Consider the following 24,557-nt stretch of genomic DNA (forward strand, 5'->3'; position numbering starts at 1 on the left):
CGTTCCATCTCCAATGCACATGAATAAGTAAACACAAAACCTCACCAAGCGCTCAGACGGATTTATTAGCTTTTTCCTCAGCCAAACAACATGTCAAACTATTGCTGTATATAAAAGTTTCCACTTACCGGTCAAGGATAAAATCCTCCCCTTCTAAGTCTTCCTTAACACAGTTGGCAAACAGAGTCTGGGCCAGTTAGTCATTATGCTATGATCAGTTGTGTCGAGCAACTGAGATCCAATAAAGGTGGAAAATATTGACTTTTTAAAATATGTTTTACAGACTTGATCTTGCATATTGACCTGTCTTTTGTGGGAAGATATAAATATTTCATGCTCCAGGTCAAAGCTCCTCTCCGATTACTTTTTAATGACCTTACTGTAGCCTAAATCATTGTTGTTCAGGATGCACCAGCTTGCATTTCCAGATTTGGACATCTGTTTAAAGTTTAAAGCACCTATATCTAAATGGCTAAATATCAATATCACTTAGCTGCTATCAGACTAACTTTGGATAGTGTGTATGGCTAAAGACTTCAGCTCTTCTCTGCTTGCAACCAGGACCTGTAATTTGGATTACAGAAGGAATTCTAATTCAAAGGTTCAAATCAAAATTCACTCAGATTTTTTATTAACTAGATTAACTTTAAACCACTTGCAACAAGTTTTGTCAAATTACATTTTTAATTTAAAAGTGTCCATACAGATCAGAGTGTGGGTGATACAGCACTAAGGTTTAAACTGTGATTTATATGAGCATGTCTTGAATATTTTGGAGGCATGTATAGGGCCATTGAGAAGAAGACCTGATGTCTCTAAAATCTAGCTCCAATAAACAGATCTGCACTGCAGCAGTCATTTTCTTTGCTGCGCAGTGCTGGCAAGCAGGACCTGGATATAACTCAGCTTTTTGTTCCATTCACACATGAAAGATGAATTGTGTGCTTTCCATTAAATTTTACGCCTGCTAGCCTCCAGCATCTGCAGTTATCCATCACAGTCTTCCGAAAACCACAACCAGTTGCTTTTTGTTGTATTTGGAGGAATAAGCAGCAGCTGATTCTTCATGAAGGTTTCCTTTTAGTGGTTAAATAGAAAATGCTGATCAGTGAAAGGCTTCTTAGTGCCCTTTTTAAAATGCTAAGCAACACAGAGATGATTTCCATTTGAAAGTGTGGCTTCAGTGATGCTTGAAGGAATTGCCAAGCTATAAAAATGTCACCTCAGAAGTATAGCGCTGGCCTAACTTGCCATTATGCGGCACTCTGCAGAAAAGTTTAAAGATTTAATTTATTTGACCGAACTCAAAATGGAGTGAGTCACACAGGTTTAAAGCTTTACCGAGTCAAGCTGCAGATGTGAAGAAAACAAAGCTCAACGTTTAGGAATTTATTTTCTACTTCAGACGAAAAACTCTTCAATATGTCTTGATATTTTCTGCTTGATAGAATTTTTAAGATTTATTAAAACAAAAGTTTCATCTGTGACAGATTGAACAGTTTTATTCCTGGAAAGGGGAATAAAACCCCTCTCCTGAACATGTCCTTTGTCTGACTATAGCTGCCAAAAAGAACCAGTGGCTGGAGAAGGAGGAGAAGGCACGGCAGCTGAGGGAGCAACAGCTGGAAGAACGTCGCAGGAAGCTTGAGGAGCAGCGGATCAAGGCAGAGAAACGGCGAGCTACCTTGGAAGAGAGGCAGAAACAGAAACTGGAGAAGAATAAAGTATGTGTAGATGGAAGCATAGGCTGCCACATGTTTACAGTTGAAACAGTAGTTCACTAAGGGGTCAGAGGTCAGTGCCATTCTTTGCTGTATTGGTGCATGAAGCGGGTCAGCTGCAGATGGAGGGATTTAGTTGTACTCAGGCCCACGTGAGTCAGACACAGTGCTTGAATCCAGGCTAGTCAGCTGACTGACATCAGATGAAATAACTTCTAACAGCTTGCATCTTTCCATGCATGTTTCCCAGGAACGCTACGAGGCAGCAATCCACAGGTCGACCAAGAAGACGTGGGCGGAAATCCGCCAGCAGAGATGCTCATGGGTCGGCACGGTATCCCCGAACTCCAGCCAGAAAGAGAGTGAGTACATGCAGCACATCTGGATCAACATTACAATTCACATTTGATGAGGTAAAATCAATTATCCGAACAGCTTCCTACAAGACTGTTGATCCAACATCAAGACAAATGTTTAGTTAGTTATACTGGCAGTGCTGATGTTTTTTTTGTTTTTGTTTTCCCTCATTACTGCTTTCAGGGCTGTGATCTGCAATCTGCGTCCTTATTCACATCCAGCATCTTCATAAAACAGTTTAGCTCAAAAATGCTAATCTGTAGCCCACAAAAAGTTTAAAACTTCTCTAATGTTTAAAACATTTTTAAGATAACCTAAAAATAACTTTCATTATCTCACAAATAGCAACCTTTTAAGAAAGGGAATATTAATACACTGTAGTCAGTTTTTTTGCCACAGTTGCAAAAATGCTAAAACCTATTGATAAAATCAAATTGTCTTTTGTTCATTGTTAAAGTAAAAGAAGCATTAATCTACTCGTTTTGTATTGTTTTACTATTAAAACATAGGAAAAAAATGCCTCATTAGCAGGGCTTGACATTAACACCCACCAACCTGCCAAATGCGGGTGAATTTTGGCAGTGGCGGGTAACACAGCCACTCCGACTAGCCACTTTGGCGGGTTGAATTATATATACAGTTTTTAATTGTAGTTTTCTCAAATGGGATCCAAAATAATAAGCAAGTTGAAATGCGACACTACGACACTACAACTCCCATGAGCACTGCCTGCGTACAGTGTTTGCTCTCTGGTCCGTTCATGACCTACGTCGCTTTAGACAGACGGTCCCTGTGGAGAACACAGTTGTGAAGCGGTGGGGGCGGTAATGTGGAGGTAATGTTTCTACTTTGCACACCGCCAGTGTTGCCAAGTCCGCTTATTATAAGCGACTTTGGGCTTGTTTTTCTCTAAAGTCGCTTGGAAATCTCCTGGGTTGCGGTTTTGTGGCCTTGTTTTTGAACGTGAAGTTTGGGCTTGGCATTCCTTCCGAGTGAAACCCCTTGGTTATCTCCCAGCTCCCACCATAAAGCAAAACACAAATGGTAGATAGTTTGTCCTTTCCACGTCGCTGTTTCCTGGTTATAGCTCCCACCAGGGTTGACGGCACACCCCGAACACACTCACGCTAGAGCCCAGAGTGACAGGGGAACGAGTGATGAGACAGCGTCAGAATGAGATGCAGTAAATGGGGAAAATATGGGAGAAATTTTAATACAGAGTGGGAAAAAAAGAGCGCACTGCAAGACAGGATCTGACCTGAGATGGGAGCCTCCCTTCTGATCCCGCTGTGTGAAATATGTGCTCACCATGACTTTTCTTTTAAACAAACTAAAGAATGTTTTTTCTTGACTATGTTTATTGTCATTTTGCTGTTAGGTATGCAAAATGCACTTTTCTTTTGATCAGTTGTTATTCAAAATGTTAATGGTAAAAGTGTTAATAATAATTTTGCTGTTGCTTTTGTATAATGCCATAATAAATGTATACATTTATGCTGTTTACAAGTGGCCTCTGTTTTACACAGTGGTGTAAAGCCAGTTGTGCTTCTTTTGGGCTTGTTTTGATAGAGCTGGTTGCTTGTCTCTCTCACGAGACCTGGCACCATTGATCACTGCACATTTTCATATAAAAGGAGCTTTACACAGAACCTTGTCTGAGCTGAATACTTGATAATGACCCGAAGTGGTAAACATTTTATGTAGTCTTGATATGTGTAAAAGGGTCATTTACATTTAAAAACGTTGTAAATCTAGTTAAAGTAAACTTTAGCATGCTATAGTCAGCTTTAATCACATTAAACAAATTCTCAACAACAAAATTGTGGCTAGTGAAATTGCAGAGTGGCTAGTAACTTTGGAAAACTACTAGCCACAGTGGCTGGTGAAAAAAGTTAATGTCAAGCCCTGCTCATTAGCATTAGTAAATGTTCTAGAGCAATCTGTATGTGTTCTTTAAAGGATGTAAAAATTTACCTTACTTGGGACATTTCCAAAAGGCTGCCACCGTTTCCAAATCCAGCATGCTTCTTGGCTGGAAGAGGTTGAAACAAAAGGTAAAAAAAAATGGCTGACACACCTTCGTAGAAAAGTTTCCTTTTTAAATGGCTCCGTGCAACTTTTGTGCCCCTCTGGCTTTGTCTTTAAGCATCTCATTGATGCTGAAAATGGCTCAATTTGAGTGTGGCTTTATTACTGTGACATTTTAGCACTTGGTCACCGATCGGAAAAAGTTGATGAATTTCTGAGTCTTTATCTAACTCAGGGATATGTTTAAAGGACAACAGAGAAAGCACCACTGAAATGCTGGTAATGTTGAGTGGCTGTTATCTTCATTTTCAGTTGAATAGTTGGGTCAGTGTGTTGAATTAATTGTACTATTGTCTGTTTTGACATACTGTTGTTTCGTGTATGTATTCAAAACAGGTCGCTCTTGATAATGGGATCTGACGTCCCCATAAGATTTACCTGTATAAATAGAGGAAATGACTACAATAAAATTAAGCAGCTGCTTCTTTTCAAAGAGTAAAGTGTCCTAATGTACCTCATGAAGCCACAGTTGCTCCCCTCTGTTCTTCTTCTTCATGTGACCTTTGTGAACAACTGTGTGGCGCTCTCTTGGCTTCTTAGGCAGATGTTCTGTCTCGGCGGTCAACCTGCCCAAACATGTGGACTCTGTTATAAACAAGCGGCTCTCCAAGTCCTCAGCCACACTCTGGAACTCCCCCAGCAGAAGTAAGACAACATCTGGAACGGCCTGCGCCTGTTTAAACCTGTCCATCATTCAGCCACTGCTGACACCCACGATTCCTTCCATCGTCCTTTTTTCTTTTCCCGCAGTTGCTCCCTTCCACTGTCTATTTTCAGCACCTCTCCTGACCTTGATGTTTGACAGTTGACCCATTTTCATCCTTCAAAACCACAAGTCTTATGTTTTGGGTGTTTTTTTATCTACAGACTTGTTTTTATTTTATTTTTTCAAATGGCCTGCATGTCTATATTTTATGATGGGATCTTTTTACTGTTAATTTGGTTTTTTCATTGTCTGGTGATGATCATTGCATTCCTGGTGGCTTTTGCACTGTCCTCACTGGTCCTTTTTATGTTCCTTCTCATCATAAATCACTGGATGAGGCATGTCTTGGATATGTAATTCACTAATGACATGAAAATAGTGGAATTAAAAAAGGACAATTCTTTGTATCAACATTTAATAGGTCAGCAAAGCATGAAGAAAAACTATAAGCACAGGTATTCAGGATTTTTTAAGGGGATTTATTGTGCTTATATAAGGTGATGACACTGATTTGTGCTATTTTACGTCTTCAAAGCTTTTTCCTGCAGACTCTTTATTTTGCGCTTTTGGCAACACTTTCTGTAATAGAGCTCTTCTGTGTTGAACTTAGAAAAGACATGGTTCTGAAGCTCATTTTGAATCAAAATTACCTTTTTTGTTTTTTTCTTACCCGCAGCCCGCACCCTTGCGCTGAGTCCGTGGGAGAGCAGTATAGTGGACCGGCTCATGACGCCCACCCTGTCGTTCCTCGCTCGCAGCCGCAGTGCCGCTAGTGTCCTGAACAATGGAAAAGATGGACGTAAGTCTGGTTTCATTTGGCCATACAGATGCATACAGGTTTCAAGATTTAATAAGTTAAATATCATCCACAGACTCTGCTGTATGCCCTCGCTCGGCCTCAGCCAGCCCCCTCACCCTCTGTGCCCACCAGCCCCACCACCGCTGCTCCGACCGCTGGAGGGTGACGTCCAGCACGCCAGACATCACTCAGCGGCAGCACAGACGAAGCTCCACTCCTGTATGTTCAAAGCAGTCAACACATTTTACTGTGTCAGATAAGCAGACCAGGTTTAATAAAGGAAAATCAAGATCTCTTTATCCAATTGGAAGTGTCCTGATCAGGATTTATTTTTATTTTTATGAGGAGTCATGTAGGAATAGGCCTTTCGCTGCGGCCAAGTCAGCAATACAGTCTGAAAAAAGTGCATGATCATCTTGTCAGTATAAATTAATAAAGTTATTCTTTTTACCCAAAAGTGATAATCAGTTACATGGCGGGAGGTTCAGGATTTGACTTGTGGATGAAGTCAATTCATTCTATTAGCCTTATTTACAAGGTTTTTACTTCACCTATTGTGATCTGCAAGTATTGGCTGCACAATATAAAAATGTAGTTACTACAGTACTTTGCAGAAGTATTTATACCAAAAACTTTTATGTTTTTGGGGGGATTTTATGTCTTAGACCTCGGGTGTCTATTGTGCCGCCCTCTGAATGGTACAGTTCCAGATTGGTACAAAAAGGCCCTCCAGCAAATGGATTTGATGCAGATGGACACTTTTTTTGGATTTTGTTTAGGATTCAGGTATACCCATTTATTAAACCTCTCTAGATGTTTATATTTTTCATTGTGGGAGGGTGGTACTTTCAACACTGCAACTCGCCCTGAGCACACACAATCCCAGTTGGATTAAAGTCCAGTTAAAAGGACCACCATATTACATCAGTATTACACTTATCTATGACCTTGATTAGGGCAGTTTCCCCTATCTGATTTTCTTGAAACGATACATATTTTACATACACACCAATACAACCAAAGTTCATGCAGGGCAGCTCACTATACTTTCTAGCATGGTGATAACTTCATGAATAAAAGTTGCGCTAATGTTCGGACAGCAGATCGCTTTTCATATCTGTCTAAAGATATTTGACACTGATTCAGTACATCTAGTTACAGTCTTTAATAAACTTCTGTCTTTCTCTTGCTGATGATGCTTTCATGTGGAATATTTTGCTGAAGTGCTCTGCTAATGCTGGCATGTTTACCCTCTGTTTACATGTGACTTGTTGATAATTTGCCTCATAAGAAATTTCAGTGCAGCTTCAGTTAATCGGATGTTGACAAAACGTCCTGAAAAGCAGTTCTTCTTGAAATTAGTTTTTTGTTAACTTATTATTAACTTAATGTATTGTTGGAAAATCCAGATTTCTTACACACACAAATTCATTTGCACTGCCTATAATACTTTACATGTTGTGGACATTAAAGTTGGCTGTAGAAACAGTTGCATGTTTGGGAAGGCAGCTAACATAAAATCACAGAAGGTTGAACAACGATTAGTCAGGGACTCTGATCAGTATAATTTAAAAAGCTTTGATTGGGGCTCTAATATCTGGGATTTGGTCTGGTTTCTTAAATATATTCACAGTTTTTGACTCGCATATTTAAAAAGAAAAAGTATCCGGATCTAGAATTCGAGTTATACATTTTTTTCAGTTTTACTTGCTCATTAAAAAGCTTTTTAAACAACAGTGAATGCTATTTTTGGTTGAAATGTTTATTTCAGATTGATAAAAACAAGAAGGAGAAGAGAGACAAAGAACGGGAGAATGAGAAGGAAAAAAAGGCCATCACTAAGGAGAAGGTGCTGAAGAAGAGGCAATCCCTGCCCAGTATGAGACACAGACCTGATCCAAGGTAGAATAATGTGCTTTTTATTTGTTTCTAAGTTTTGATGTTTGTAATAGATCTTAGTTTAGGATCCTTGGTCATTAGTATGATTTTCATAATAAAAATATATATTTTTTATAAACTTAACCAAGAAAACATTTAGTTTACATTGAGGTAAGTTTATGTATTTTATCAATGATTTTTAAAAACAGTTTTTTCCATTAAACCTTTACGTTGAGAAGGTCAACCATGAAGCCTTTTACGATGCTTTCTAACTGGGTTGGTTTGTGCTGCTCTGACCTTATATTAACATGCTTTAATAACTAATGGTCCCACACGTTGGGGAAACATTTAGAAATTCCTCTCTGATCCCCAGACCTCACAATAAATCACATCTATGATGGATGGATGGAATGAAGGCTGAAAACAAATCCAGTTCTTTTCATGCAACAGAGACATTGGCAGAGGATGTAATGGTCCCTTCCAAGTGTTTGTAGGGCAGTAGCTGTTTAGTTTGCATTGAAACTGCAGCGGATTAAGTTATTCAGAATCCTTTTTATCTAAACAAGCAATTCTTATATTTTAATCAGCCATGTTGCAATAATTTCGTTCATTTCTCTTATTTTTCCCCCCCTGTCTCTTCATCTCTTCCAGTCCAAGTCCGTTATCAAGACAACGACCAGGATCCCCAGCCACACCCAGGGGCAGAACTGCCTCTCCTAGCCCCGCCGGCTCCCCAAAGCCCCCATCATCACATGGTAGCCCAGCTTCTTCTAAGGCCCGACCCAAAAGAGCCAGCACCCCAGCCAGAATAGACCACCGAACCTCTTCCCCCGCCCCACTGGAGAGAGTGAAGGAGCCTCGCAGGCCTACCACTCCAGAAAGACGAAAAAGTAACTAAAGCAGAGAAAATACTGCATTTCTCATGAACAACATTTTAGAAATAACTTCATTTTTTCTCCTCTAAGGTAGTCTTGCAGCTTGTACCTGCACTTCCCTAACTTGACCTTATAGGGAGGATGAATTGAAGGATTTATTTCTTGGAGTAATATAGTGTAGTAGTAATTATGGACATGGATACAGATGATTAGTTTTTTGTTGTTGAGACTGTACACCATACAGTGTACATGAGAATGTATTTATAAATAATATAATCAAAAAGTACATTTATTTCAAATTTAATTCAAAATAGTTGTCGAGTCACAGTTCATACTTTGTAAATCTCCATCAAACTCTAGAGTGGACTTGGCTTAACAATGCTGTATAAGCTGCAGTTGTCCCTGTCCACCTTTTCTGCCAAACTTTTTCCTTCCACTCAGCTTCCATTAGTATGCTTTACAGCCAGCTTCTTTGACCATGACCTATTGTGCGGTAAACCCATTCTTTAGGAGGATGCTTTGATTTTAAGTAAGCTGTCTTCCCCATGATTGTCTTGGCCATATGATTTAAGATTTCTGTAATTAAAATCCTTTTTCTTTTATTGAATTGAATTTTATTTAATAACATTTTCAAAGTAACTGGATTTTGTATTTTTATTGGCTGTATGACATAACCATCAAACTTAACAGAAATAATCACTTGAAATATGTCACTCTGTGTGTAAAGAAACAGAGTTTCACTTTATAATCGAATAACTGAAGTAAATTCACATTTGGCATTTTAATTTAATAGGAGAAAGAAGTGATCTAATTTAAGGTCTTTTTTTTTACTTTAGGTTTCTCCTTAGAAATGTTGTTTGTGAATTCTCTAAGCTAATTTTATCATCTAATGGAGATGGTGCAGGACAGGGATGTTGCATTCCTGACCTCAGAAGTCAGCACTTGGATCTGGGAATGGCATCCCACAAAGCATTTATTTAGTTATATTTATTTAGTTCTTTCAGAATTTATTTTCAGATATATTGTCTAAAATTTATATCCTTCCATCTCTCCATCAAATCCATTCTTTTGCCCATGTTTCCTTCCACCCAACCACCCATCTTTCCCAGCATCTTTTCTTACTTTTTAATCGTTGTCTTAAACTGTTTAAACTCTTCTCTTGGGCTCGAACTCTGCCGGTATCTGGACAGAATGATGGAATGAATGTAAAGGAGCAAGAGTAACTAAACGGCCTGTATAATTTGTAGAAGCAGAAAGTACTAATAACCATCTGGAATGTCTGAGTACAAACAGACTGTGTTAATTAACTTGAGTTATGTAATTTATAAGTTCCTAGGCTGTTAAGTCTGTTTTTATGCTGCCAATTAAAAAAAAATGTATTACTTAAAAGCAGAAAAAATAAAAATATAAAAAAATTAACAGCTAAAATTGATGGTCCCTATTTTAAAGTATTATTTTCTGTTTTAGGTTCCCCTGTGGCTCCTGCCATCACAGTTTCTGCTGCTGCTTCCACGCCTCAAACCCCAAGCGTGCCGGTTGCCGCCAGCACCGCTCACACTCCTTCCCAACCCGAGCTAGTGACTTCAGCCCCGTCAGTCCGCGCTGTGTCACCTTCACCCTCTCCGTCAGCCAAGCCCATGGCAGGCACCAACAACCCAGAGGAGGCTGCTCGCATCCTGGCAGAGAAACGCCGACAGGCCCGAGAGCAGAGAGAGCGGGAGGATCAAGAGCGCCGTGAACAAGAGGAGAAGGAGAGGTCAGTCAGTTTGTGGAGAGTTGATCTGTGAATGGAAAGCTGTGTGTTTGACTTTCTGTTTTTTCTATAAAGGAAATTATTGTCTGGAATGACTAATTCCAAAGCCTTTGACTGTTTTTAATAGATTTTATCCATCTCTCAGATAGGCAAGTAATAATTCACAGGGACAGGAAGTTCAGCCCTTTCTTTTCCGATATCCCATTTTAAAATGCATCGCAACCAGTTGCCTTTAGAAGTCCCATGTTGGTTAATAGTATTTAATGCCAGTATAAATATATCTGCTCTGGGAAGCCTATTAGCTGTGCACTTCCCAAGTCTGCCCTTTTTAGAGTAGAGTGAAAAGAAGAAAAACACTGCTAAAAGAACGCCACAAGCAGTGCAGAGGACACTGCAAACATGTGGGAGAATGTGCACTGGTCAAATAAGACATAAAAACAGAACCTTTTGGTCTAAATGCAAATCTTTGTGTATGATGGAAAACCAAAACTGAAAATTATTCTGAACACACAATCCCCAAAGTGACACATGATCGTGGCAGCATCATGACGTGGGGATGTTTTTATTTCAGCAGGAAAGATGAACAGAGTTTATGGCAATCCTGGAAGAAAACCTGTTAGAAGCAGCAAAAGAGTGCATGAAAACATGTTTGTGTTAGAATGGCCCAGTCAAAGTTAAGACCTGTGGTAACTTTATTTATTCAGACAAAATTCCAAATTTAAATCTTGGATGTAATCAGAAACTGATGTGATATCTGTGTTTAAGTTTTGATCAAACGTGATTTCAGTCAGTCATTTTCTACCGCTTATTCCATAGCGGGTCACGGGGGAGCTGGTGCCTATATCCAGCAGTCTATGGGTGAGAGGCGGGGTACACCCTGGACAGGTCGCCAGTCCATCGCAGGGCAACACACAAACAACCATGCACACACTTATTCGAACAATTGGGCAATTTAGAGAGACCAATTAACCTAACAGGCATGTCTTTGGACTGTGGGAGGAAGCCGGAGTACCCGGTGAGAACCCACGCATGCACGGGGAGAACATGCAAACTCCATGCAGAAAGACCCCGATCTGGGAATTGAACCCAGGACCTTCATGCTGCAAGGCAACAGTGCTACCAACTGCGCCACCGTGCAGCCTCAAACGTGATTTAAAAAAAAAATAGAGGAAAAGTCTTGTTATGATTATGAACTTGTGCTCATGTGGTCTAGGATCCTGAGAGAGGAGCGAACTGCAAGAGAGGCAGAGGAGAGACAACGCAGGGAAGAGGAGGCCCGAGCCATGGCTGAGGAGCAGCGGAGGAGGGACGAAGAGAAGCGGCTGCAGGAGGAGAAGGAGGCTGAGGAGAAAGCCAAAGCTGAGCAGGAGGAGAACCTACGTTTACAGAAACAGGTTTGTCAGAAGAACCTGTCTGAGGGGGTCAGAACAGCCCTGCTGGTGTTTGTGTGGATGAATAAAACTGGAGGAGAATCAGCCAAGAAAGGTGCTTCTCGATGAATCCTCTACAGGTCCTTCTCAAAATATTAGCATATTGTGATAAAGTTCATTATTTTCCATAATGTCATGATGAAAATTTAACATTCATATATTTTAGATTCATTGCACACTAACTGAAATATTTCAGGTCTTTTATTGTCTTAATACGGATGATTTTGGCATACAGCTCATGAAAACCCAAAATTCCTATCTCACAAAATTAGCATATTTCATCCGACCAATAAAAGAAAAGTGTTTTTAATACAAAAAACGTCAACCTTCAAATAATCATGTACAGTTATGCACTCAATACTTGGTCGGGAATCCTTTGGCAGAATTTGCTTTCATCCGAAAAAAGTACTTTGGACCACTGAGCAACAGTCCAGTGCTGCTTCTCTGTAGCCCAGGTCAGGCGCTTCTGCCGCTGTTTCTGGTTCAAAAGTGGTTTGATCTGGGGAATGCGGCACCTGTAACCCATTTCCTGCACACGACTGTGCACGGTGGCTCTGGATGTTTCTACTCCAGACTCAGTCCACTGCTTCCGCAGGTCCCCCAAGGTCTGGAATCGGCCCTTCTCCACAATCTTCCTCAGGGTCCGGTCACCTCTTCTCATTGTGCAGCGTTTTCTGCCACACTTTTTCCTTCCCACAGACTTCCCACTGAGGTGCCTTGATACAGCACTCTGGGAACAGCCTATTCGTTCAGAAATGTCTTTCTGTGTCTTACCCTCTTGCTTGAGGGTGTCAATAGTGGCCTTCTGGACAGCAGTCAGGTCGGCAGTCTTACCCATGATTGGGGTTTTGAGTGATGAACCAGGCTGGGAGTTTTAAAGGCCTCAGGAATCTTTTGCAGGTGTTTAGAGTTAACTCGTTGATTCAGATGATTAGGTTCATAGCTCGTTTAGAGACCCTTTTAATGATATGCTAATTTTGTGAGATAGGAATTTTGGGTTTTCATGAGCTGTATGCCAAAATCACCCGTATTAAGACAATAAAAGACCTGAAATATTTCAGTTAGTGTGCAATGAATCTAAAATATATGAATGTTAAATTTTCATCATGACATTATGGAAAATAATGAACTTTATCACAATATGCTAATATTTTGAGAAGGACCTGTATTTTGTAGACACACATGATTCATGAAACTGTGGTCCGCCATGAGCCTTAATGCTTTACTCACCCCTTGTGGTCAGTTAAGGAAGTGTTTTGTGGTCAAACATGATCCAGCATTGAAACACAGAGCCTGTTGTTTTGATGACTTTTGTTTTCCTTTTTATTTTGATTGTCCTCATGAGGACACGAGAAGTCCAAAAAGGATCTTTTTTTTGGTGCAGGAAAATATCCCGTTTGTGGTTGTAAACAGTAACAGGAGGGAACAACCACACCCTCATCATGTTGGAAAGAAAAGCATGTTTTTTTGGCTGCAGTTTTGTCCCCTTCTTCTGCCTGCACTGAAGTTGTGGTTGGATTCTCATGTGTTTGTGTTTCAGAAGGAAGAGGCTGAGGCAAGAGCCCAGGAGGAGGCGGAGAAGCAGCGACTGGAGAGGGAGAAACACTTTCAGAAGGAGGAGCAGGAGAGACTGGAGAGGAAAAAGGTAGGGCTGTACATCTGTTCTCCCATAACTGTTCTCATAACTGGTTTGAGACTCAAGTTCAAACAAGAAAAGCACCATTATGGGTATAAAAGGAAGCATGCATCCAAATCCCACATTCATTTAAACTACATAAACAAAAGAAATGTGCTCCTTACGACATAAAACCAGACGTTAAGAAAGAAATATGTTGAAAAAATGTATCCTCATTCCCGCGTGAGTGGTGCGATTATATTCTGAGCTACATTTACTCTGAGGTCAGGCCTTTTTCACAACAAAGCCGAGTCCCTGAAACCAATACGTATTATGTTTTTGGCTGATCCTGGAAGGACTGTCTGAATGCCATGATCTAATGGGCTTTAGAGAGTGCCTGTGTGTGTCTGATAGGTTCTAATATTGGCACGCTAGCTGCCCCGGACTTATCTGAGTGGATTTGTGAAGATCTTTGTACATGTATAATGATACTTGTGACCTCATGTTCAGGGTTAGCATCCCTAGATCAAACATAAGATCATGGAGGTGAATGGTAGCTAAAGGAGCAGGACCTGGGGAGAACAACCACAAATTGTTACTGAACTTCTTCTTTAAGAGAATTTGTGTTTGCCTCTTCCTGCTTCCAGTTCTGAACAGTTTACAGGAAAATATTGAACAAGTGATGGGTGTTTGTGAAGTGAAAGGAAATTATATATTGTAATCAACCCCATTTTCTGATTGAATTAAATTGGACTTTTTCTGTTTGGTGTTAGAACCTCCTCCTCCTCCCTTTTTATTTCTAAAGAGCTATGTATGCCTGCAGTGTCTTCCTCTTCTCGTCTTCCAGGCATGTATGGATGGCTCAGATGTAGTTTTTGCTAGGCCTGCCTAAACCAGTACAGATGCAGGATTGAGCCCACAGGAACATCACGTCCTCCACTCCAAAGATTCAGTTCTTAGTCACTCTGTCTAGACCAACTCCATAAAGCAGAGTGGTTTAAAGTATCCTGAGGGTCAACACAGCAGCTTATTGGGCAAACAAAAACCAACAGCATGGAAGCACATTTTGCTGCTAAACTAGATGAAAAACAAAACTGAGTGTCAGCTGTGTGTGACATAATCTCAGATCTTAAAAATGCCTCTCTTTTATGAGCGGCAGCTGCAGTTATGGTCTAAGTTTGTCAGATGAAGGTCAGGTCTTCAAACTAACCTTAGTGCATGTAAATGAGACAGGGAGAGGGGTTTAATTTTTATTGAAGTACAGCTGCACTATCTTCTTACTTTCCTGCTGTGCAATATTCTGCCATTACATGTTCTTTTTTTTTAGCTAAATATATAAGTTGCACTTCATCATTACAATCATAGTTTAGCAAAGTTTCAAAAATAGCAAAGTATGTTATAAAGCAGAGAGAATTAATAGACAATGAAATTTTGAAATCTAAATGGTAAATTAGACAGTCTGAAGCTCTGATTGGCCAAGTTCAGCAAACTATTCCTGTCAATTTCCAACCAAGCATAAGAAACCAAAGTAACAACTATTAGCATCAGACCTGGCATAGGCCAGCATGACATTCTGACAGCATTACCTTAAGAAAAACACTTTCCTGAATTTACACAAAAATGTAAAACAAGAATTCATAACTTTAATAACTCCTTTTGTTTGTTTGTTTTGTTATTGACCATTAGATAATTATCAAAAAAAGTGTTACTTTGATACTTATAAATATAGAATTAAACATGCACTGAATTTAGGTTTCAAGGATGTTCCTCTGTTCAGAGAGTAGCAGCCAATGTTGTAATCATTTTGGCTGTTTTTTAAATGTGAAAAACCCAAAAATGCAACAACTTACCAATAATGTAATAATGTAATAATTGGTGTAGCATAATTGGGCTCCATCACTTGTGAAAAGCTTTTTCTGTAGTCTTTGTGCAGCTTGCTAATATAAATAGGTGTAGTAAAATGTATATTTGTCATTCTTGATTTAGAATACTGTTCATTATCTTGGATGGTATGTAATTCATCATTTCATGTGTGGATAAAGTTTAATTAATGAAGTGCATTTAGTAGTGGAATCAGTTGAATGTTCTAGAGGTCAGGAGAGAACCATGGTCATGTACTTTACATGTTATTAGATCGAAAACTTTATTTCTATATTGACAAGTAATTGAAAATTGCAGATATATTATTGGTTGCTACAGAGAATAACATGAGAATAAAAAGCTGATATTAGCTGGGTAATAAGGTTGATAGGTGGCGCTCTTTTGGTTACTAGGCCATGATTGTCTGTGTGTTTCACTACCAGACATATTTCCAAACAGTTGAACTTGTCTTTTTTTGTAAGCCAACCCAGCTGACTGGGAGTGCACAGCAACATGTGGGAGAGGTGAAGCACCACGCCACTGTATGCTCCAGAGAAACCATCACCCAGCCATAGAAGCCATAGCATGACTTTAGACCAGAAAGACGAATGGAAATATTTTCGGTTTTTTACTTTTTAAATCCAGGGTTAACAACCGACTCATGCCTAAATTACACTATTCATTGAACACCGTGGTATCCTAACTGTGTATAGACAACTGTTTCTGTACTTTGATCCACTGCTGTTAAACACTGCATTGAGAAAATAAAACATAGATTAAATTAGTGTTTATTCCTTTGTTTCCTTGTCAGCGTCTGGAGGAGATCATGAAGAGGACACGCAAGACTGATGGGTGTGAAAAGGTATACGTAAACTCCACTTTTTACTAAGATAAGAAGCAAAGTTTACTGTCCAGTAAGTGACTGAAACCATCCTCAACTTTTCTAGAAAGAGGCTAAATCCACTTCAGTCAATGACAGACAGGCGGAGAGCAGCAAAGGTAAGCAGAACATCATAATGGATTTGTCTGACATTTAATGACAGTCGTTGATCAATTAAAGGTATACATTGTGTGCACTACCAGCCTTTAATCTGAACATGTCGTTAAAAATAATCCGAATTCATGTAACTTTAAGATTTAAAATAAAAGAGAAGATTTTGTCACCAGTGGGTTTTCAGAGTTCACTGAAAGATGTTTAGTGCTCAAAGAAACATTGTAAGTTTTACAGTGCTCTGACTCTTCTTGTTGCATGCGACCCGACTCTGTTTATCAAGCCGATTTCAACTTGTTCCTAAATGTTCTGGTCCTTTTTTATGTGCGGCAATAAACAGCACCGATATCTGCTGTATCTTCAGCTTTGGCTCCCATCTGAGTTGGATTCACCATGAAGCATGTTGTATTAAAGGGTTTTTAGATTATATCTGTGCCTCATATCCTGTACAGCTGCAGTTGTTCTACTCTGCACAATAGGACCAATGTGTTTTCACTGGTTGTTCAATCCCTCGGCCTGAGGCATGGGAGAGGAAGAGTGGGCTAATGGCAGCACATGGCTGCAGTTTAACACCAGTTTTACCAGAAAAATTATATTCTTGTTAAATAAAATCTAAAAGTATTGGCAGCTTCTGGCGAGTTAGATGCAATGTGATCTCAGAGAAATCCTGCTGGTTCCAGTGTTCTCTGACTGAGAAAGACAATTAGGCAGGAGCTGATGTGGTTGGAGGTCTGGCAAGCAGGCAGCTGTTTTAATCAGGGTATGGTGCTTCGTCTCAGCCTCAACCAAATACTTCAGGAAGCTCAGAGTAGGGGGTCTGGACTCTTTAGGAACGATGCCTGAAAAGAATTATACCTTTCCTGCTTTTTATTGCATTATCTTTTTATTTGCTAATGTTGTAATGGAAGATGTTTGAAAGTTTATATTGCATGTAAAAACGAATCTCAGTAAATTAGAATTTAATTGAATTCATTTCTGTAATTAAAACTGTTAATTCATATTAACCTATTACACTTAAGAGTTTCAGCTTATTTTGATGAGGATGGCTGACAGCCATTAAAAAAAGCCATATTTGGTTTTTCAGATTAGAATATTACAGAAGACTAAAAGAAAAAAGTGATTTGTAAGAAGATATTCAGCCTGTTGGATGGAGTCTCACTGCAGTCGATGTCCACAACATATTAGTGTCCAAGATGCTAAATGTCACAAAGAGTGTTGGGAGCAAACATGAGGACAGGAGTGAGAAGAAAAGTTGATTCGTTTTAACTGATATCATCGAAGTAATAAGCAAAGAATATCCCCACGCCATGATTTTATTTTATTGTGCAGGTTTTTACCAGGCAGACTGAAGGCCACTGTTAAAGTGACCTGAGCTTGATTAACACCTCAGCAGAACCACAGCTTGATCCTTTATTTTAACAAACATTTGAAATGTATAATTTTGTTTAATCTTTTGAATGGAATCATTGAAATTAACTTTCATTTTGATTGTGTTCTAATTTATTTAGATTCTCCTTCATTGTACAAACATTCGATTTACAATAAAGTGATTTGCAACCTTTACACTACAAGTTATTAAACCATTATTTGTCTTTTTTTTTTTTTCTCTGTAACTTGGGGAAAACAATCTGCAGTCTCAGTGGAACATTAAGGAAAAGGGAGAATTAGCATTAAAGCACAAAGTCAGGGCTCCAAAATAAAACCAACTTGAAATGAACATAAGATCTTCAATGAAATGTGTCATTTCACAGAGGACCTTGGAAGCAGATGTGGGTCAACTTTAACCGCTGTTGTTTACTGTGTTTGCTTTAGCATCTGCTGACTGTCAGCCGAAACTGGGCGGGAGCCAGCCCAACGAGACGGAGAATGGACAGAGTAATGTCAATGAAAGGTAAAGCTCAGCTCTTTTATGATCGTGTTGACGAAAGACCACCATGAACAGTGTAAAGTTTAGATCCCAGGGAACAAAGCTGGAACGGTACCACAAAACACATTTGCAGGGAGTTTGTGTTTTGTTTTTTGTAGGTTTTAATGGCAAACATTGAGAGCCACAAGCATGAGGCTGTCAGTAAACAGTGTTAACACTTGGAGAATGATCAGATTTCCTAAACTATTCACTCTTCACATTTCAGCACACTCCTTTGTGTAGAGCTTCAAAACGTCTGCTATTCAGCAGCTACTGAAATGACTGCTGTTGTTCTGAGTCACGGTGGCCAACCGTATTGTGCCTTGTGCTTCCCTCTCTGCAGCCTCTCTGTGGTTAATGGACTCCAGCCCCTGAGGCATGAAAATGGTCTCGTTTCTAAAGGAGATGCTGCCCACTTCGAAGACTTCATCCACCTCACAAACCAGGACAACACCGCCAACGGTGCCCGGGACAATTCTGAGACCAGCACATCTGAGCCCATCCTCGCTTTTGAAAGCGAGGAGTCCTTCATGAAGAAAACAGGCCCGATGAAGCCTCAGCATGTTGCAGGTACACAGTTGGGAAACATTTTACAACAAACACAAACTGAATTAAAACTTTACCCGAAAGTAGGTTTAAATTAACAGTGATCTTATTAAAAAAAATTAGAGGCAGGATAAAAGGTTAATGACTTATAAAAGGCTTTACTTTGACAGTCATTCAACAGCTGGCATGTCTGTGTTTATAAAGGTTTACATTATTATGTTATGTTCCTAATAAAAACAGAATCATATATGTGTCACAAGAAGTACAGAAATTAGTGTTTGGGTGATTATTTCTTTGTTCTAACGATGCTTCTTTGCAGGTATTCTTATGCAGCTATGACGTTTTATAGCGGTCCGTTGGTTTATTTTGCTTTAACTGGTGCCACACCTGCAAGGAAAATGTATTTGTGGGTTTGGCAGTGTGATGGTGTGCGACATAATCTACCTCACTGGAAAAAGGAGGCTTGTCAACAGTGGACGCAATCTCCAAGATGTAAATGCTCGCCCTCGCAGCGCAGGGTGTAGCAGCGACTAGCTTTAGCTTTGGAGGCGGAGGGGGCAGATTGACCTGTCTGCATTTCTGACCTTAAACCAGTTCTACACTTGGGAACATGTGGCATCAGGTTATGCATGCTGTTCATGCCAGAGTGACCAACATAAGCACATTGGCTGAATTAAGCAAATTCCTTAAGGGCACAACCTACATACCTAATTCTGATGCTGAACCCAAATATATTTTTCAAGCAAATGTGGGACCATTTAAAGAGAAATAGAGAATCTTTTCATCTGTAAAAAAATGTATTACCAAGGAGCAATATTACAGCATTGTCTTATTTTATTAAGTGTAGTCGGTACCGGGAAATCAGAACTCTGACTTCCGATAACAAAGAGAACACACCCTTATCTTAACACTGAGATTTCTATATGGCAGCACATCCCATAACAGATTAAAAGCTCAAAACGGAGCAAAAAAAACAGAGTAACATTGCTGCGCTATGTTCAGCACTCCCGCTATCTACTGAACAATTCTGTCTCTCCCACTTTGCTAAATGGGTCGCAGGCATGTCTCAACATGTCGTATTAAATACGGTTTTCTTTTAAATAGCCAGAAGTCAGAAGCTGCTCCCAAACCAAAAAGAGTTGCCAGCGCGACCTGGTAGCACGTATGTATGTTGTGTTCACTGTTCGGCAAAAGATTGGATTTTGTTGTTATGATAGTCCAAGCACCGGTTGAGGTTGGTCAAACTGCCCAGTTTTTGTCACTAGTTGATTTCTTGATCCATCTCTATATGGAGCAACCTCCATGGTAAAGACTTAACGCCTTAAAACATTTTACTTTTTACTTTAAGAACTGTAGCATCCATTAGTATCTTTTGCTTTCATAGTCAGCTTTGGAGATTTACTTTTATTTTTGTTCTCTTACCCTCCTCCCCACTGTTCATGGGTTTAAAAGAAACTTGGGTCCACATGGAGCCTTGTCTGTCACAGTTTCCTTTGTTTAAACAGTTTTTATTGTTGCTCTGACTGTAGCTAAGGAGGCAAGTTGAGGCGAGTAGCCATTTCCAGCCTTATAAAGATCAGCACAAACTTAACTTTATGTAAACTGCATGTTCTCTTGTCTTTCCAATTTTGAAGAGTGGTTTAAAGGAATGGGCCTCTGTCCCATCATATTTATACCACAAGGAATCATAAAGTCATATATTACCAGTGAAGCTAGGAACGTTTCACTGAAACGTTTACATTTTTATTTTATAGAAATATGTGGCTGCTGATTGTTTTTGTACGAATTTGTTTTTTACCCGAGTTCCCCCTCCACCAGTTAAATATACTTTTACATGTGTCTTTTCAGTCAGATTCTGCTACTGCTATAAGAAATGAATTTTAAGGGTTTTTTTCACATCTCATCAGGGGTGCCAACAAATGGGAAGATCCTCCCATAATGTAAACTAGGAAAAAATTAAGTATTTACAGAAGACCCATTGCTCCTTAGCTGATGTGTGTTAGGAGGCACTGGTAAGGAGACGAAGCAAGCTTTGTCTTTAGATATAGGTGACTGGTCCCTGCTGTGAAGCAACTTTGAATCTAAGCCTCTGTCAATCAAAAGTGCAATTCATCACCCCAGTGAAAGAGAGAACCCCCTCGAGAAGAGGAAGGTGCGGCACGAAGAGTTCACTTACACTAAAAAAAGGTGGAGATGGGATATGGAAGCAGTGCTGTAGGAGAAGTCGATGAGAAGTGGGGGTATCTTTATCTTGTTGACAGCTTTTATTTACCAGCTTGACTGACTCGGGCCTGGACCCAGAGAGGAATTCCAGAGGCACCGAGGAGCCCCTATCCACAAGTGCCTCACTGTCAGGAGTTAGAAACATGACTCCGAAGCAATTAAGCACCAGGCAATGCTGCAACGTCAGCAGCAACCCCCCCTTATATCTGCTAGATTTTAACTTTCACCTGTTACGCTGAAGAGAAGCCAGAATAATTTCTTTGCCAGGAAAATGGAACATGACTTTCTTTGATTGCACCTCAATTCTTTTCCTGTAGTCCTAATACCTTTATCTGAACGTGGTCTCATTCTCAGTCCTACATATTTCTTTCTGTTACCTCTGTCATAAAACACAAACATAGTTGGCTTCTCTGCTTCACTCATAATTCTGGATATATGAGATGCCTGACCTGGCAGTACTAATACACCACACTGATTTACTGACACAATGTAACTCTACATGAGGACAGGCCTGAATCCAAGGTTTGTTCGAATGCTTAAATATGAGCAGATGATCCCACATCGTGGTCATCTGTAAAACAATGTGTTGTGTTTCACATATTAGCTGCTTTTCACTGGAAATGTTTCTTTCTGCCTTTTTATTTGATCCCTGTAAACATGACGGTAACGATTTCTTGGCAACCTGGCCCCTGCAGCATGTTTGACATCCTTTGACATTCAATATTGTCAACGGGTCAGAGGTTTACACACTTTGTCGTTGCTCTGTTCAGTGATAACAACCCTTTATTTTGGCTATGAACTGGACTGTTTAGTCTGTCAATGTGATAATACAGTTTTATCCCAATTAACTTAAATGTTATTAAAAAGCTAATTCATTGTACTAATTTAATTCAAATATATATAAAACAAATATTCAATAGACAGTTGTGCTGGCACGTGAAGCACAGACTCCAGCTGCTGACTACACCTTGTGAATCTCCCCAAAAAACTTAAATAACCTTTGCTTTTAAAATCCTTTTGAGGCTGAGATTATCTCTGTTACTACTACATCTTGTTTCTACCTCATTTTCCTTCCACTTAGCTTTTCTTTTAATGTGCTTTCAAACAGCAGTTGGAACAGCCACTTTTAAGTCAGCAGTCCTCACCACAAGTGTGCAGGCCTTAGCAAGGCTATGATACAACATTTGAGTTAAAAATATTGTTTTGTTGATCTTTTATAATATTCTAATTTGCTAACAGAATTGTTGTCCTTCTCTTTTAACCTTTCCTCCTGTGCGTCTTTCAGAGATTCTGTGAGAGCTTCTGCTGTTGGAGGGGTCCTGTCGCCTTAGATTGTCCTGAGCCCTGCCAACGCTCGCACAGCGTGCCCTGTGACCTGTGCCAATTGTAAATCTTCATCCATGCTCTGAAAAGTAAACATGCCTCTCTGAGGATGATAGTTTCCACTGAAGATAACCCATTAGGGAAAAACCAGACGACACGGGATGGAACATACTGTTGCATATGTAGCACACGTGCATCAGTTTCACCTTTTTATATATCTTCATGCCACTGATTCAGGACTCTACAACACTCTGCTTCATTCTTCCTACCAGCTGACTAATATTACAGATGAATAATGTTTTATTTGTTCTTTAGTTATTTAACTGAAAGAAGAATATGAGACTGGTCATGTCTTTGTGAATACTGTAAATGAACTTTGTGTCGGAGGAAGAAGGAAACCACTCTGTGGATTTAAAGCTCAACAGAAGGGAATCTCATCAAAACCCAGCTATTCTACAGCCTGGTTTGTATAAATCTACATGTAACAGTTTTTGTAAAGTTAAACAGAAAAATGCAAGCTGAAGGGGAAACTGCTTGCCACTGTCTACTATCTTTGAATGATGGTATGCAAAACCTGGATGTACTGATAAAATATTCATCTCTGTTGCTGTTAAAGTCAACCTTCTACAAAAGGATTTACTTCTGCTGTAGTTATTTCTCCTCCCACACTTGTTTAGGCATGGCAGTTTTCTCTCATTTGCATTGAGATCCACCAAACCTGTAGGTGTTTGAAAAGCTGTATATGCTCTAAATTAAATTTTGCTGTGTTGTAAGGTCAGTGGGAGTATCCTAAGTCTTAATAAAGACAGTCTACTCTGGAGTTTCATGTTGCTTTTCGTCTATTTTTGGGCTGAATTATTTTAAATGTTTTATTTATCACAAAAATACACAGAACCCCACCCCATCTACGTTTTGGAGAAAATAATATATAAGCATTTTTTTGTTATATTTTGGGTGCAATTTTGGGTGCAATTTAATATAGTATTTTCATAATTTTGAACGTTATTAAAATAAGATACACTGATGCACAAAGTTACAACATTCGATGGCGACTGATCGTGTCCAAGCAGGATTCTTCATCATAATCCTGGGCTGAAGGAAGCTGGATAACCCAACCCCACATGAAAAATCACGTTACAAAGCTGATGATTTGAAGAATCTGATGCTGAGAAGAGTAAATAATTTCAAGACTGAAAAGGCATGATGTCTGAAGGCCATTAAATATAGGTAAGGCAGGACAACATTGTTCTATTTGTACAATATGGCACGCCTGGTCAGGAGAGAACCAAAGGAGGACACTCGTTATTTTACAAAGGTAAAATCATGGAAAAAATGGCCAATAATTCAATACATTAAGTGAATCCTTATATAGAATCATTATGTTCTGTCCATTTTATGGCTGTCATGAGGAAGACTGTTGACAGCTGTTCAGCAGACAGTCACTGACACCACGCACAATGAAATTAAATGATCCAGTACTACCCAAATGTGTGATTTCATTACTTTTCATAGATTTTCAGATTTCTCAGAAGGATTACCAGCGAAAGCCAAATATTAATATTTGAAAATTTGGTCTAAAGCTGTTTTTACACCAATGACCAGAGAATTTTAGATTTCTTAAAAGGATTGTATTACAATTATATCATATGAGTGACAGCCAAACATTATTAGTATTTAAAAAGTTTGGACTAAAACTTTTATACCAGTGACCCAGCTTATTTGAATGATGGGACCACAACTGCCTCATACCAGTGACCTCAAGGACTAATATAATTTTTCTTCTAGCACTGGATAAATTCCTTACCACAGAGGATTTAATGAGCTAGTTACCTCTATTAGAAAGATTGGATTAGAACCAGCTCTTACCAGTAAACTCCCAAGGATTATTAGTGTCATTTGATTTGTTTTTCTGTGTTTGATTTTCTGTATCATTGTATTGTTTTTCCTCATATAGAGCACTTTAAATGCCTTGTTGCTGAAAGGCGCAATATAAATAAACACCTTTTTCTATCCCACTTTTCCCTCCACTCAACTTCCCATTGATATGTTTGGATACAGTATTCTGAACAGCCACCATGTTTAGCAATGGCCTTTTTCAGCTTACCTTCCCCTTCGGCAGAGCATAACCTAACATTTCTGCTTTTATACAATTGGTCTTACAAACATTTGCCTTAGCATGGAGACCCAAAACATTGGATTGGACTGGCCTCATCACTGCCATACCTATCACTTTGAAGATCCAAATAAGGGGAGATCCTGGCTAACCTGGGTTTAGACAGAAGGACCTTAAATTGGAAGAAAGGTGCGCACAAAATCCTAATGGACTACCCAAAATTACGAGCTAAATCTCAGGCAGCACTCAAGATTTAATGATAAAGTCTTTTCCCATGTAGAGATTTTCTTGCAGTAAAAGTTGAAGTTTCCCCACCTAGTTTGTTATGAATAAGGAAGATTAAGCCTTAGGCTGACAGCTGTAAACTAAGAAA

The 24,557-nt window shown here is 39.4% G+C and overlaps 1 protein-coding gene across 1 annotated transcript in view; it reads left to right on the forward strand.

Annotated features, from left to right (window-relative positions):
• Positions 1-22,891, forward strand: part of map7d1a (MAP7 domain containing 1a) — a 48,130-nt gene extending 25,239 nt beyond the window's left edge. Inside the window, exons 5-19 of the mRNA XM_047360837.1 lie at positions 1,561-1,724; positions 1,972-2,083; positions 4,707-4,811; positions 5,549-5,671; positions 5,745-5,890; positions 7,443-7,573; positions 8,201-8,439; positions 9,892-10,180; positions 11,391-11,571; positions 13,148-13,252; positions 15,894-15,944; positions 16,030-16,081; positions 17,886-17,964; positions 18,323-18,549; positions 22,034-22,891. Coding sequence (XP_047216793.1) covers positions 1,561-1,724; positions 1,972-2,083; positions 4,707-4,811; positions 5,549-5,671; positions 5,745-5,890; positions 7,443-7,573; positions 8,201-8,439; positions 9,892-10,180; positions 11,391-11,571; positions 13,148-13,252; positions 15,894-15,944; positions 16,030-16,081; positions 17,886-17,964; positions 18,323-18,549; positions 22,034-22,044 — 2,015 coding nt within the window. The 3' untranslated portion in view covers positions 22,045-22,891. The remainder of the gene's footprint in view (positions 1-1,560; positions 1,725-1,971; positions 2,084-4,706; positions 4,812-5,548; positions 5,672-5,744; positions 5,891-7,442; positions 7,574-8,200; positions 8,440-9,891; positions 10,181-11,390; positions 11,572-13,147; positions 13,253-15,893; positions 15,945-16,029; positions 16,082-17,885; positions 17,965-18,322; positions 18,550-22,033) is intronic.
• The last annotated feature ends 1,666 nt before the right edge of the window (positions 22,892-24,557 follow it).

The sequence above is a fragment of the Girardinichthys multiradiatus genome, chromosome 3, assembly GCF_021462225.1.
Source record: "Girardinichthys multiradiatus isolate DD_20200921_A chromosome 3, DD_fGirMul_XY1, whole genome shotgun sequence".
Taxonomy (NCBI): domain Eukaryota; kingdom Metazoa; phylum Chordata; class Actinopteri; order Cyprinodontiformes; family Goodeidae; genus Girardinichthys; species Girardinichthys multiradiatus.